General features: G+C 54.2%; 5 protein-coding genes across 5 annotated transcripts; 3 read left to right on the forward strand and 2 right to left on the reverse strand.

Annotated features, from left to right (window-relative positions):
* Nucleotides 1–263: 263 nt before the first annotated feature.
* Nucleotides 264–1,829, forward strand: CLUP02_18322 (RHO protein GDP dissociation inhibitor; the record flags this gene model as incomplete). The annotated part of the gene is made up of 4 exons (XM_049297224.1): nt 264–360; nt 1,060–1,532; nt 1,592–1,640; nt 1,699–1,829. The coding sequence occupies 4 exons, from the start codon at nt 264–266 to the stop codon at nt 1,827–1,829; spliced, it is 750 nt and encodes a 249-aa protein (XP_049138448.1).
* Nucleotides 1,830–2,585: 756 nt separating this feature from the next.
* CLUP02_18323 (calcineurin-like phosphoesterase) lies at nt 2,586–3,749 on the reverse strand (the record flags this gene model as incomplete). The annotated part of the gene is made up of 4 exons (XM_049297225.1): nt 2,586–3,046; nt 3,127–3,381; nt 3,439–3,672; nt 3,734–3,749. The coding sequence occupies 4 exons, from the start codon at nt 3,747–3,749 to the stop codon at nt 2,586–2,588; spliced, it is 966 nt and encodes a 321-aa protein (XP_049138449.1).
* Nucleotides 3,750–6,854: 3,105 nt separating this feature from the next.
* CLUP02_18324 (zinc knuckle) lies at nt 6,855–9,454 on the forward strand (the record flags this gene model as incomplete). Its single annotated transcript, XM_049297226.1, has 3 exons — nt 6,855–6,970; nt 7,101–9,077; nt 9,352–9,454. 3 exons carry the CDS (start codon nt 6,855–6,857, stop codon nt 9,452–9,454), a joined length of 2,196 nt encoding a protein of 731 aa, XP_049138450.1.
* A 674-nt stretch (nt 9,455–10,128) lies between these two features.
* CLUP02_18325 (cell surface protein) lies at nt 10,129–11,574 on the reverse strand (the record flags this gene model as incomplete). Its single annotated transcript, XM_049297227.1, has 5 exons — nt 10,129–10,901; nt 10,985–11,122; nt 11,180–11,242; nt 11,319–11,367; nt 11,431–11,574. The coding sequence occupies 5 exons, from the start codon at nt 11,572–11,574 to the stop codon at nt 10,129–10,131; spliced, it is 1,167 nt and encodes a 388-aa protein (XP_049138451.1).
* A 133-nt stretch (nt 11,575–11,707) lies between these two features.
* On the forward strand, nt 11,708–13,407 carry CLUP02_18326 (uncharacterized protein; the record flags this gene model as incomplete). Its single annotated transcript, XM_049297228.1, has 9 exons — nt 11,708–11,802; nt 11,921–12,189; nt 12,269–12,402; nt 12,464–12,520; nt 12,583–12,686; nt 12,740–12,766; nt 12,830–12,858; nt 12,913–13,152; nt 13,235–13,407. The coding sequence occupies 9 exons, from the start codon at nt 11,708–11,710 to the stop codon at nt 13,405–13,407; spliced, it is 1,128 nt and encodes a 375-aa protein (XP_049138452.1).
* Between the last annotated feature and the right edge of the window lie 1,294 nt (nt 13,408–14,701).

Genomic DNA, 14,701 nt, shown 5'->3' on the forward strand with positions numbered 1-14,701 from the left:
CTGGCCGGGGACAAGGCCATGGCCTTACCTCAACTCCATTCGCCCTGACCTTACTACCATCCTACCTTACCTGATCCTCAACTTCTCTCCTCCAGAGTAAACATTGTCACAGCCTTCCAATTTACGGCATCATCACACACCTGTGCTACTTTCCTCCCAAAGCCTCCGATACACCCGCTCCCAAACCAAGCCTCCACAGCTCAAGCTTCAGCTCCAGCTCCAGCTCCAGCTCCCACATTTACCCCACCATCACCATCATCACCATGGCTTCCCACGAGCAAGAGGACACCATGCCCGAGGAGACTCAGGGCTACAAGCTCTCCCAGCCCAAGCAGAGTCTGGCTGAGTACCAGAAGATGGGTAAGTCTTTGACTCTGTATTGATTCTTGATCCCCATTTGGTTTCTTTCCGTTCTGGGTGCTGCTGTTTGGGGGCGAGACAGCTCCAGCTGGGTCCCTTCAGAAATGCCCCTCACACCTTTCTTCACCTTGCCTTGGGATCGGTGTGTGCAAGATGTGAGCCTCTCTCATCTCTGCACTCACCTCGGTGACAGGAGGTGGCATGCTCGACATCCATCTCATGGCACAGTTCACCAAAGAGCCAGCAGGAGAGGGAAGGCACCCAGCTGCTTGCACCTTCCTCACCCACGCCCACACCCATTCTCACACTCACTCTCGCACTTCACTCACCCTCACCTTCACCCTTGCTGTCTTTCAACCACCTTTTTCATGATCCCCATCACCGTTGCCATCACCAATCTCAATTTTCACTTTCTCCTTATTATCACTACGATATCAATACCACAGACACCTTACATGTAATACCCTCTCATTACCATGGAGGCGTTATATAAGGGTATGCGTCGCATGATGCAGAGGCGCAACCGTAATAACGCCCTCGCCAACCGGAACTCCATTGAGGTTCCCCCTGTTCCTCTCTCGACTCCCTCGGGATCGCGTCCTCAGTCATTTAAGATGATGGAGGAGAGACACCTTCACCGAGCAAGAGCTCTATCATACCCTGTTCCTCCCAATCCTCCTAACTCACCCCGCCTCCAAGAAAACATGCTCACCCAAGATCTGAACCTGATTCGGGACTTTTATATGTCTCCCCTTGTCGTTAGCGCAGCACATGGTCTGGCTGTTCTTGAGCCCTTGGACCTGGAACAATACGAGATGAGAGACGACCGGCCGACTAACAGCACCACAGACGAGAACGATGAGTCTCTCCAGCGCTACAAGGAGTCTCTCGGCCTTGGCGGCGGCAAGGACCTCTCTGACGCTTCCGACCCCCGTGTCTGCATCATCCTCTCCCTGACCATGGAGTCTCCCGGTCGCGACCCCGTCACCATTGACCTGGCTGCTCCTGGCTCTGAGGCGACCCTCAAGGACAAGCCCTTCAAGATCAAGGAGGGCGCCAAGTTCACCATGGTTGCCAAGTTCAAGGTCCAGCACGAGATTCTCAGCGGTCTGCAGTACGTCCAGGTCGTCAAGCGCAAGGGAATCAAGGTCAGCAAGGACTCTGAGATGCTGGTAAGTCTTCCCTCCCCTCACTTTCATCTCATCACAGTGATGCTGACCGTTATCTCTAGGGCAGCTACGCTCCCAACACCGACAAGCAGACCACTTACACCAAGCGCTGTAAGTTTCGCGCCTGAATCAGTGTCGGTTGATGTGGTAATACTGACCCTTTGCACAGTCCAAGAGGAGGACGCTCCCTCCGGCATGCTCGCCAGAGGTCACTACAACGCCATCTCCAGCTTCGTCGATGATGACAAGAAGACTCACTTGACCTTTGAGTGGTCTTTCGACATCGCCAAGGACTGGTAGAGTGGACGAGGCCCCGATGGTTGAATTGCACTCTCGCCCTGTCATCCTCATCCTCATCGACCCGAAAAGCTGTCCTGTCTCTCTCGTCTTACAACTTCGTCTTCCGAGTTCGATCCCTTTCCCAGAAGGAGAACGCATGCATCGGCAGAATCGAACTCGATCGCGGGTAGGAGGACATACGTGGTGGAACTCGAGGCAGGCATGCAGGACCAACATCTCACTCGCTCACTCCCAACACGAAGAGAATTCAAGAAGGTCAAATTAGGTCGCGGCCAACACGCAGGAAACATGGGTGATGGGCGAGGCCGATGGAAATTCCCTTTTTGTTCTCTTGCTATACAACAACACACACTCACACAAATTTTGCTCTCAACCTCATACACTGGTTATTGCACATGAAGTCACGATTACAAAAAACAAAACAAAAATTGGACGGTTTAGATGGCAGATACTTTTTTCGTTCTGCTGGGCCATCATCTCTTGTGCCCAAGCTACAAAAAATACAGATCCCTTTGGATCCTCATCAAATGTTCGTCTATGGATCGTCCCGTGGCGTAAGGCGTAAGACGTGACACCTTTTCAATGTACTCTAATTGTGGTGGTCTCGTCCACCTCGCCATTCTGATAATGACCTTTCATAAGGACAGCTCGGTGATGCACCTGAATCGAGGCTCAGACCACACACCATTTTCTTGCTCTTGTATAAATCATCCCCTTCTAATATCGTCTAGGCATCGAATGCAGACTCCAGCCGCGTTACAGAAAGTAATCGGGAAGGGAGTTGCCATCTGCCTGCTTCTCTCCACCACCCAGCTGCATGTCTTTATGCTGGTCATTCTCTGGTGCTGCAGCAAAGACGTTGAAAAACCTCTCGCCGGTATCGCTGACCTCCAGAACACTAGCCATATTTCCACATCGGTAGCAGTAGTTAGGCGCACTCCATACTGTACTCAAGCGATCGTCGTATAGAACTTGGAAGCCCTCCTGGCATAGCTGGTGTGCTCTCAGAATGTGGTCCATATTGTTTACAGCCAAGAATTTCTTGACCACTTGTGCGCCAAAGGTATAGCCAGCTCCACGTGGACTGAGAGAGAACTCGTCGCGCTCGGGATCGGGATCAGACCAGACTAGGTCGGCCATGGGGCCTTCGTGAGGAATCTCGCGGAAACGGTCGATGATTACGATTTGGTCGATGGAGTGAATGGATGGGGAGAGGCCTGGAGCATACAAATTAGCAAACTGTCGATACGGGTAGGTAACGGCGTAGGCGCGCGCGTAGAGATGTAGGCTGTCTTACCGCCGTGGACGCAGAAGATCTTGTCGTTGATGACCACGCTCAAAGTCAGAAAGTCGAACATGTCGGTAAAGTAGTGCCATACGTTGGCGTTTCCGTATTTTCTTGAACATTCGGTATAGAAGCCATAGGACTGGGTGACGCCGCGAGACTCATGGTTGCCTCGAATCAAATGCACGCGATTGGGGTAACGAAGTTTCAAGCACACAAGCAAAGATATCGTTTCGACACTGAACATACCGCGGTCGACGTAGTCTCCTGTTGGGCAGCCAGTCAGTCAGGCTTTGTATTACCAACTTTTGATCCAAAGCGTACCCAGAAACAAGTAGTTGGTGTCTGGACACCAGCCACCAATCTTGAAGATCTCGATCAGGTCGTAGAATTGACCATGGATATCGCCGACGACGGTGACGGGGGCGCGAACGTGAACGACGTTGCTCTCGCGCATCAGAAGCTCTTTCGTTTTGGCGCAAATGGCCTCGATGACGGATTCGGCGAGAAGTTCCCTCTTATATAAGCGCGAGATGCACTCGTCGAGGTCGACGGAAGCTGTAGCAGCACATCGTGGTCAGGGAAACTGCACAACCTGGGGGACAAGAGCCATTCCTACCTGGGAGCCCGGGCATCTTTCACGTAGTGTTATGCGACAGTAGCTGTGAGGCCGGTGGTATCTAGTTGATTTTGGGGTGGAAAAGGTGTAGCAGGACTACAGCGAAGGGTTGTCGCAAAGGTCGGCGGTTCAAGAAGCAGGTCGTCGGAGACCACTTCTACTCAAGAGGCGGGCGATGTGTATTGGGGAGCTTCGTGGTTGTAGTAACATGATCGAGGACGACGTGTCTTTACATGCGAGCTGGAAGCGCGCGGCGGCAGAATGGACAAAGTGGACGAGTTGAAGCGCAGGCTGAATCGACGAAAGATGGGGGAGAAGGGGGGGGGGGGGGGGGGGGAAAAGGGGGCGGGCGGGTGGGGGGGGGGTTTGGGGGGGAAAAAAGGGGGGGGGGTGAGCCGACCCCGGCGTCTAGGGGCAGGGGGGGGGGGAGGGGGGGGGGGGGGGGGGGGGGTAAATAGTGCACGCCTGTGTTGGGTGGGCTTTGAGTCGTCAAAAAGGACTGGTGGCTCAAGATACCCAGTCGCTCATGGCACAAGAGAGGAAGAGAACGAAGGGAAGCCGTGGCGATGCCCTCGGAAAGAGAGCGTGGTGAGGTAAGCTACCTAAGGCAAGGTAAGGTAAGGGACCTTATTCTTCAGTCGCAGTTGAACATTCTTTTCTGGAATGGTATGGGTGGTAGCTCTGACGGCGGGCAGCGAGGGACGTCATGCTGCAATGGACAGACGACGCCCATCTCAAATTGGAAGCAGCCGGGGGACAAGCTCGGGCCCGGCTGAGAAATCCCATCCGAACATCAGACACTTCACCTGCTCACGTACCTGACCGCATGCTTACCTAAGGCAGAATGACATGGAAGATGGGATGTGATTGGGCTTGGTCACATGCTATGGCCCCGCATTCAAACCTGGCAGTTGGCAGACACGGCAGGCTCAAGGCGCTACGTACACATCAATAATTTAGGGGGTTCTTGTTCGCTACAAAGCCCCTACCTTAGCAAAAACGCCGCAGAAGCGCTGGGACTGCACCACGGCGCAAGGTGATTAATGGGCAGGAGGGCCACTACTGGCCAAGGAAGCCCCAGACTTGCCAGGTCAGCAGGGGGGGGGGGGGGGGCGCGTCCATCAACGGCTGCCCTGGGCTCATATAAAGTCACCTTCCCACCCCCCCGTCAGGTTTGTCATGCCGGGTGCGCCCTTTTCTTTTCCTCACCTCACGCAGTTGCGTCTGTACAAATCACCTGCACTACCATTCTGATGGTACTCGTCCCATTTTCACCGGCCCGACGAGCTTCCCCGTTCATTGTCACTTCTTCCCGCCAGCGGCAGCTTTGGGTCTGCGATTTCCAGAGAGACAACAGAATCTTGGTTGCTATTGCGAGCCCCGGCAGTGGACTGTAGTTCGATACTTTATTTCCTTGGTTGTTTTCAGACGCGTCTATCATTCACACACTGAGAGATGCTGGGCTGCCGACCCCGTCCGTTCAGATCAATTCCTCACCGTCTCCAGGGTTCAAACAGCACCTGATATCCGGATCGTCATAGAAGAGCAGCCACACTCTCCCTTCACCTTGGTTTTCCCTCAAGTTCTCAGGCACCGATATCTCTCTGGTCTGCCAGCTGGTCTTCTTGGATGTCGCGCCCGTCTATCTACCTTGGTCTCCGTTTGAATCTAGAATACCTAGCCTTTCTTTCATTTTTTGTCTTGACCGTTTCATCTTGCTCCTGGTTGAACTCAGATGCCCTGCGCCTCCGTATGCGCGATGGAACAGCATCTAGATGGTCCCAGTTGAGGTATTCGGATCTCTACCTTTTCAAGCCTCGCTCGAACAGCTCCAAATTGCCCTTGAGCGTGGCATAGCATCATAGTCTGCCAATCTAGCCCAATGACAGCAGATGCGAGCTCCTCAACATCTGGCTCATGACAACCTCGAGACTTGAAGACAAAACCAGTCCCAGATGTCCCATGAGATTTGTCATGCAGTCAGATATTGCCCCTCTAGATCCTAGTTTCTCAGATGATCTGGATGCACAAAGACAGTGCTTATTTGCTTCACTACTTATGCATGACATACCAGCAGTGTGTTCTTTGATGCTGCAGGCTGCACGTCGAAGTCTGCCTCCCTCAAGGCACAAGGCATGCATCCGTACGACATGCAGCAAATCAAGCTACATTGTCTGTCAGCTACTTACTGCCTCTTCCCAATGTTCTCGAGTCTAAGCCTGGCTGGACCGTGTCTCCTGCTGTCCTGTCCTGCCCTGAGGCGCCTGCCTTGCGAAAAAAGAAAGCATGCCCCATCCGGCCCGATGAATTTCCGGCCCCTTTCAGCCTTCTGCGCGGAAGGAGTTGCCGTGGGTGTTCAGCTGTGCCTCACTGGGCAGGTGCATTTGCCCCACTTTACGCCTGAGCCTGGGCGCGCAACCTCCGTCCTTTGGTCAACTTCGTCGCGCTTTCCCACAACCTCATCCCAGTTGCCCTCTCTGGAATGAGACAAAGCCCACGATAGTCGCCTGGTTCGGGCCTCGCCATCAGAATCCCTCACTTTGGAGGTTGGACTACGGCTTTCATTACCAGCCCATCTCACCTTTCCCTCCATACTTCGGCCATCAGCAGGCGATGCGCCACTCCAGACTGCCTAGGCGCATTCACTAGAGACCTTTGAAGGCTTCGAGGCATCGTCACCTTGATCAATAGACTGCCTGCCATCTCGTGTCTCAGTCAAATCAAGAGACCATCTCATATCCGCCACTACCTGTTCTGGGTTCGCCCATTATCAAGCATCTCCTTCACCTGCTGTAAGCGCAGCCCGAACACCAAGGTTTGCGTCTCTGACTCTCCTTCTCCTTCTTTGCCGAGCACCTTCTGATATATCAAGTCTTCTCTTATCCAGCTCGTGTTGGCAACCTCATCCGAATCATTTCTGCTGCTAGTATACGAATACTTTCACCCTTCTCTACTTCTTGTTTTCTTACCGGGCCACTCCCAGCTCATAGATGCTATCCAGTTTCTCGTTACCTTGGTTACGGTAACACTCCCTACACCCTCATTGATCTCCCCTTTCGGGCTTGGGCTTGGGCCAAAGCTGTACGTCGATCCAAGAGCCAAGACACGACCATCATCAACCATGGCCGACCACGCCCCAGGAATGGGGCCGTCCATGAAAGAGCCAAGCTGCATCAATTGTGGCGGCGTTGGCCATTGGGCTGTGGCTTGCCCGGAACCTGTCAGAGCGAAGCCCGCGTAAGTTTCGTGATGCAGAGTCTTGTCGGACGTGACAACAACTATCCCTTGCTTCAAGTTTGAATCATGGCTGACTCGACCAAAGTGGACTGTCCCGGAAAAATATTTCGAGTGGCCATGATCATCATAGCCGGGGTGGTGAATATCAACCCGGCGGACGCCGGCCGGGTGCTGTTGTGACCAAGTACTCGGCCCCACCAAGCGGCAATCCGATCGTCACTCGCTACGCTCCGCCCCCGGGTCAACCCCATGCTCCTCCGTACCCCGGCCCCCTGCCTTCATATCCTTCATATCCTCCACCTCCGAATGGCTACCCTCCCCCGCCAACAGGGAACTACCCCGGCTATCCCCAATACTCCCCGCCGCCGCCGCCTCCCCCGGGTGCCCACCCACCACCTCCCGCTCCTCCTGCACCATACCATTATCCACCATCTGGCCAGTATGGCGCGCCTCCGCCTCCCGGTCCGTCTGGACTGCCGCCTCCTCCTTATCAACCACCACCACAATACGCTGGCAGTGCTCCTTACCCTCCTCCTCCTCCTCCATCTTACTCTTCTGGGCCTGGATATCATTCCGGTCCTCCACCTTCAGGCGGCCAGTACCCGCCCTCATATAATTCCACACCTCCGGGAGGCTATCCTCAGCCGCACTATGGGTCTCAACCGCCCCCAACACCGAATACTTACCCTCCCTCATGGGCGCCGCCACCTCCAGGATATGGTCACCCGCCTCCTTTGCCTGGCCCTCCACGTGCTACACCACCGGGGCTCCCGCCAATTCCTCCTCAGAGGAACCAGCCGCCAAGAGACCGAAATGGGCGACATCGCCAAGGGCATAATAATCGAGATCGTTCTCGCCGAAATAAACAAGGCAATCAGTCGAAACGAGATCCTTCGCAGCCTAGACCAAAGTCGGAAAATAAAGCCAGACCAGTGCCAACACTGCCACAGCTCGAAGCCGTATCAAAGGCCGTCGAGGCGCCATCAGTCGCGAGCGACACACCTAAAAGCGTAAACATCAACAGTGCTTCAGAACAGGAAGCTGATGAAGAGTACGATTGGGACTGGGAAGAAGAGATGATCTTCAAAGAACTAGAGAAAACCCACCAGCCAGACCCAATTGCTAAGCCGTTACCGGGGCCTGAGGAATACCACGATAATATTGTGTTGCCTCCGGCGTGGAACGCCACTTGGATTCAGTCTCGATTTGCAACAGAAGGCAACCTCATGGAATTTTCGCGGCCGATACGAGAAACCGAGTTCTTCGTCACGTTGCAGTACGATCCAGCATTCTGGAAGTGCCCTGAGGGAAGTGCTCCTCAACAACCCCCTGAGCCACGAGAGAGGCCCAGCACGTTCAAGTCCAGTCGCCTTCCAGGTTTTCCGTCTCTCCCTCCGAAACCTCCTACTCCAGAGAACCGTGAATACCGTCTGGTCAATAATCGAAAGCGGACTTTGGACGATTCAACATACAAGAACCCTCGAGCCAGGGCCGTCCCAGAAGGTGGCGAATGGGCGGATCATCGTCACAAGAGGCACAAGGTTGACTCGCTTCCCGGCTATAATGCCGCCTCACCGCACAATCGGAGATCTAGGGAGGATTCGAGACCGACGGATCGCTATCGTCACCAAAGACCAGAACGCACTGATTCCGATCCAGGCCAGACGCTCCTCTTGTCCTTGGACGAGTCTCAAGACGCCGGCCCATCAAGGCGATTTGAAGACGCGGGACTCCAGGATTCTGGATACTACAGCTCTCGGAACGTTCGCAGACAGACATCGACCAACAATTTCCAGGAAAGGGGGGCATCACCACCTATGCTTCATCGCGGAGCATCACGACCAGACAGTCGGCCACATAGTCGACAGGCGTCTCGGTCCCGATCTCGTTCTCGCCATTCCCGCCGCCGTGGATCTCACAGCAGCCATGATGAATCACGTCCAGCTTCCAGGCAATCTGTAGCGTCCTTTGGTTCTGATGCATCGGAACTATCTGCACTAGAGGCCGAGCTCCTCGGCATTGCTCCCAAGTCCAAGGGAGACCGAGATGGCAAGCCGGATGGAATGAAGATGCGTAAGCGCGTCACTAAAGTTGATTCGGCTTACAGGTAAGTTTTTTTCAATGGCTATCGTTTTTTCTTTCTTTTGTTCTTCTCACTAACCCGGCATCGAAGTCGCCGATGGTGATTTTCTCCTTAGCTTCCATCCACAGGGGCGCACTTTCATGATTCAGCAAAAGCATAACATCTGGGTGTATCATCAATGCTCTACCCGTAAACAACGCAGACAGTTTCTGCGCAATTGTTCGCATCGTTACACTCTAAATGGCAGCAGCCTAGACATAGAGGCACCGCTATAATACATGACAGTCTGGCGGCATAGCATCAAAATCCGGCGTTGGGATGGAGTGAACCTGGCGGCCGAGGATTGGATCTTCGGCCTGGGGAAGGGCGTCATGTGGGTAGAATACTCGTTGAATGGTTGACTATCATCTCGTTTCTTGCAATAGACACCTCCCGTCCATCTCTTTTTCTCTCAGTACATGTATGGCCGAGAGAGGCATGCGAATGGCCAGGCCAAAATCAAATTCACAAGAGAACCACAACGTTTCCTCCACCGCTATTGGTCAAAAGTGTTTAGTTTCCTGTCCGCCTGACACAAGTCCGGTGTCAAGTCATTGCAAGACCGAGCAGAAGGGATATGGCCTGTGCATCAGAAGTCTATTCAGCTTCGGACGAGGGCAGTGATTGCCTCAAAGCGTTGCCTGATTAGTGTCCTCGGGTCATTTTGTCTGTTCGACTTTAAGCATCTGCCTTGCCGGGTGATGGAAGTATCGGTGAAGAGGTCTGACTGTCAGGTTGACGAATTATGATGTTTGTTATGCTGACATTATCACACAGGATCACATCACAGCGAGCGTGTAGAAGAGGTTTTTCAAACTCCGATCGGCGTCAATTGCCTATGGAAAAATGACGACCTAATAAGAAAAGTAGTATGTAGGAAATAAAGAACGGCCGTTTCCAAAAAGCTCTATACCCAAGTCTGGAATCCACCAAGCCTCAGAAGTCCCTGACTTCCTGCAGCGTCGATCGAGTCCTCCAAACTCCCAGGTTTGACACACCGAGAAGATCCTCATCAAAGAATCGCTGGACGAGTCGCTTATGCGCGGTTGTTGAGCTCCATGCGCTTCTTGAGACGGTAGGCAATGGCGCGCTTGCGGCCGGCGGCGGACTGGGTGAAGGCAGCAGAGCCACCGAAGGGACCGGCACCAGCACCGTTGCGGACACGTACGACGCAGACGTTGGAGGCCATGCCGACCGTGCCGTCGCAGGTCATGCCAGCGGGCATCTGGACCTTGATGGGGAAGTCGGTGTTGGTGGCAAGGGACAGACCCTGGACGCCGAGGCCCGGGACGTCAGTGGTGACCTGGGCGCTCTGGAATGCCTCCTCCTTGGTGCCGCCGGAGGTGCCGTCGACATCGGCGGTCATAGGACCGGCGCCATCCTGGTTGATCTGGCGGAAGGTCATGGAAATGGTGCCATCATCGGCGGCGGTGGGCATGCCCTGGGAGGCACCCATGCCGGCAGTGGCGGCGACGCGGGCCTCGGGGGGACCGCTCTGCTTGTTGCCCTTGTTCTTGCCACCGCCACCGAAGAGGCCGGCGAGACCCTGGCGAGCGTAGAGCTCGGCGCGCTTCATGTTGGGGATGTTGTCCTCGACACCAGTGCCAGATGCGGCGCCGTTGTTCTTGGGGGCGGCAGCACCACCCATGAAGTTGTTGACCATCACGGAGGCGTCAACGGGGCCGTTGCCCTGAGTGCGGCCAAGAGGGCCAACCTCACCGGAGGCGATCTCGCGGTCACGGATGATGGCAGTGTCGGCCTGAGAGCCGCAGCCGTTGGAGGAGCAGTCACGGGGGGTTCCATCAGCGACTGAAAGGTGAGTGAGTTAGTTATTCATGTGTAGGTGTGTGGAAGAGCAAACCATGTTGCTCAGGAAAGTGGTGAAGGCTTACTGGTGAGACCGGGCATGGTGACGCCGTTGGCGCCCTCGACGGACATCAGCGTGCCGTGGGCAGAGACGGTAGCAGCCAGGGCGGCGACGAGGAGCAATTGGGAGCGCATTTTGAATGAGAGATTCGAGCTTGAGGGAACTAGGTTGAATCGGAGTTGGTTTTAGAGATTAAGAGATCCTATTCGTGAAGAGCCACCGGGGCTGAGATAGGTAAGGAAAGTGGAAAGGGTGAAGAAGTGAAAGGCTTGCTTTGTTGATGCTGTGTGATGAGGTAGGAAAAAAGGTTAGACGTGATGGTGTGGACGGGACTGTTATATAGAAGGTCTCGACTGGACTTGCTTGGCATTCCATATCATAGTCAGGGGAGACGAATTTGACAAATTCCTTGGGTTGAGATGGGACGGATTTTGGGTGGGAGGTTCGGAATCAGATCGTTCCATGCTGGACCACCGTCGTAGCAAGCAAAGCAACGAAGCAGTGCGGTGCAGGCAGAGACAAGGCAAGGCCAGGCGGGTGGGCAAGCAAGCATGTAGACGATGAGGTTCCAGGGTCTGTTCTCAGCTGAACCTCACCTCCTTCTCCTCCTCCCATACACGCGCGCTCATACGTACACAGAGGTACATTAGCGGCAAGGAGAGACATAGACTCGCCCTTGCCGGCCTACCTTGCATCCCCGATCAGACCTTGCACCCTGCAACCCTTCGTCAGTGTCAGTGTGTTCCCAATGGCTAGGACCTTGAAGCCGTCAGTCGAAGTCAACCTCAAGCATGGCTCGGTATCGCGTCGGCTCGAGCAGCATAGGGAAACAAGAGGAGGGGCGTGAGTGGGCTGGCTGGGGGCGTGTGAACCTCGGATTCTGTCCTTTGATTGACTTCATAGCTGAACGCGAGGAAATTGGAATTGTGAAAACCCTTCACCGTGATTCAACCAGGTGAAGTTGGGACGACAAGACCATCGCGACGTCGGAGGCGGGTCACTGGACGGTAAGCGTGGACATGCGATACGAAGGAGGCTGGGGTTTAGAAGTTGAAGCATCACAAACGGATCGCCAAGAGGCAGCTCAGAGCAAATCGCATCTACGTTGCTGGAGTCGTCTTCCAGAAAGAGAGACGTGGAAGCGTCCCGAGAATCCACCCGCCCACATACAGATCCTGGGGGTGCTGCTAGGCTTGGATGGGTTGGGGCTACTGCGCCTCGTTGCCCTTGGTAAGGTAGTTGCTGCGCGCGCGCGTGTTTGGTGGTGTACGGCGTGTTTAGGAGACGGAATGATTTGAGTGATGTGCAGTTTGGATATGCGGCGAGGGGCTCGCGATGTGGAGGATGCGCGAGGATGTGTCGATGTGCTGCCGGGTTGCTAGCTCGACGCTCGAGGCTCAAGGGGGAGAGACATTGAGGGACGATGTGTGGGATCATTGGGATGTGAAGTTAGGTTCTCGGGTGCATGAAGCTTGGCGAATCTTTGCTCGCGAATCTGTTTCAGTGGAGGTCTTGGCGACGAATGGCCGTGCTGTGCCTTGAAGTTGATTTGAGTGACGATGTGAGAAGAACACAGCAACTCAGGGACTATGGAACTCTGCCAACTCAGGAACACGCGCGTAGCTTGTAGTCAGCAAGTCAGGTTTTAGGTGTAGGGGACGCACGAGAAGAGACAACCAGAGTTCCGATTGGTTCAAGAGTCAGAAACTTGATGCAGCCTTCTTACGGTAGCCAAGAAGTTTACGGTTTCGGTGATCGGACTGGCATGCTTGGGACCTAGGGAAGATCTGGAGTCGCCAGGCCAGAGGTGAAGGGGAGATCTTCTGTGGCCTACCGCTACGGAATGGAGTATCTACCGTGATGTTCACAGGGACTCTCGATGCGCAACCGTTGAGCTCCGTCCGCTAAGCCTTCGAGGACCCGTTTATTTTCCCTGGCTAAAAGTCTTGGTAGTAAGGATTTGTATCGCCTCAGCCCTGAAGCAGGCCTCAAGAGTCTCCGAGTCCAGGCTCGGAAACGCTGGTCCACGTTTGGGAGTCAGGAAGTGCGGCCGTTGCCCTGGCCGTGTGTACGGGGAGAAGTTCTTTTCTTTGGTTACGGAAGACATGCCATGGTTGGCGGTGATTGTGGTTTTACGCTTGATTAGCTGGCGCCGGATGCATCTCAAGGCTGGTAGCCCTCTCCACATCCGGGGTAAGTAGGTAGTTAGAGAGACACGGTCTCGGGGTGTTCGAATAAGCCTAAGATGAGATCTGCTGATGCCGCTGCAGCCTAGGACATCGATTTTGGAGTGTTCGTGTTCCTCCGGCGGGCGATCACCCGCGATGTGCGTCCGCGATATGCACCCGAGTGGTGCGAATAGAAGGTTTGCCTGTCGGCACCATGGTACGACTATCTGTTTCTATGGATCAAGGAGGGGTATATGGTGAGCAGAAAACCTTGTGGTGATGAGGTTGCTGCGTGGTGATGAACAACGAGCGAAGCAATGCATGAGAGATCGACTCAAGATCCCGCCGTTGTAGCCTGCACTAACGCGAGGAGCAAACGGTAGAACGCGGCCTGCAGCAATGGAAGCTTTCTAGCGGGCTTGGAGGGCTGTATGTCAACCAGAAGTGATGTAGACACGCTCTCTGTCTGTGGCTCCCCTTTCTGATGGGTGGTGTGTTATGACAGACAGCTCAGTGTGGTTGTCAGTGCTCCCCCTTCCCCATAACGATGAGTCTGACCTGAGGTGGCCGTGTGACCATAGGAGAGCGGAAGAGCGTCCGAGTCACGTCAGGCCGTGCGAGGGATACAGTTGTTTCTTCAACGTGGTGGCTAGGAGCTAGTGTGACTCTGCGAGTAAGAACGTAAGACAAGCAGGATTCGCAAAGACACGGAGAAGCAGGCCCGGCCTGAGACTGACGCGAGCGTTTGTGTTCGGAGAATTACGGCGGGAAGAATACCTCGGAGACTATGTACGGAGTAGGGGGGCAGCAGATCTCATCACCTCAGCCAGGCGTGGGCGTTGCAGGGGTTGTAGGTGAATCAAGGATAGCAACGTACCGAGGCCCCCTGCTTGAAGCTTGAAACGGGAACCAAATTTAGAGGCAAAGCTTGGACTGTTTAAGCTCGTGGCATCCGAGGCAGCGGACAGCCAACTAACACCCTCTCGAATCTTGATAGGCTCTCCAAGAGTCCTGCACATGGATGTACGTGTAATTATCTGCATACTTGCATACTTAGGTAAGGTAGCAGAAGCATGTTGATGCAAGTGTGTACGGAGTACATGAAAGTGTAAGTGTAAGTGTGTGCACAACGTACACGTTTCCTCCGCGTCATCAAACAAATATGCTTAATTGTGCATGGCAGTAGTCTTGTCTCTGCTTGGGCCAGTCCTACTTTACATAACCAAGTTGGTTGATTGCTTTCTTTCTGACCTTCGTTTTCGGCTTCCTTCCCGTGCCTGTGCTTGTTCCTGGTGGCTCTCTTATTCCCCGACCATACTCCATCATCCACGACTAATGCAGGCACAATGCTAAACCAATCTGTCATCCCGCAACTTTAACATAACCCGCCCTTGGCGCATCTTGTCTTCAGTCAGTTCAGCCTATTGACTTTTTCTCACAACTATACACGGGCTACTTCATGCCCTATGCTACCTTGCCATGGAACGATTGCTTGAACTTCTTTCCAAATCAATACGGTGCAACTGCCCGTTATAGTATCTCGCTTTCGTCCCTTTAGCCCCTAGCCCCTCGGG

The sequence above is a fragment of the Colletotrichum lupini genome, chromosome 10 (genome assembly GCF_023278565.1).
Source record: "Colletotrichum lupini chromosome 10, complete sequence".
NCBI lineage: Eukaryota > Fungi > Ascomycota > Sordariomycetes > Glomerellales > Glomerellaceae > Colletotrichum > Colletotrichum lupini.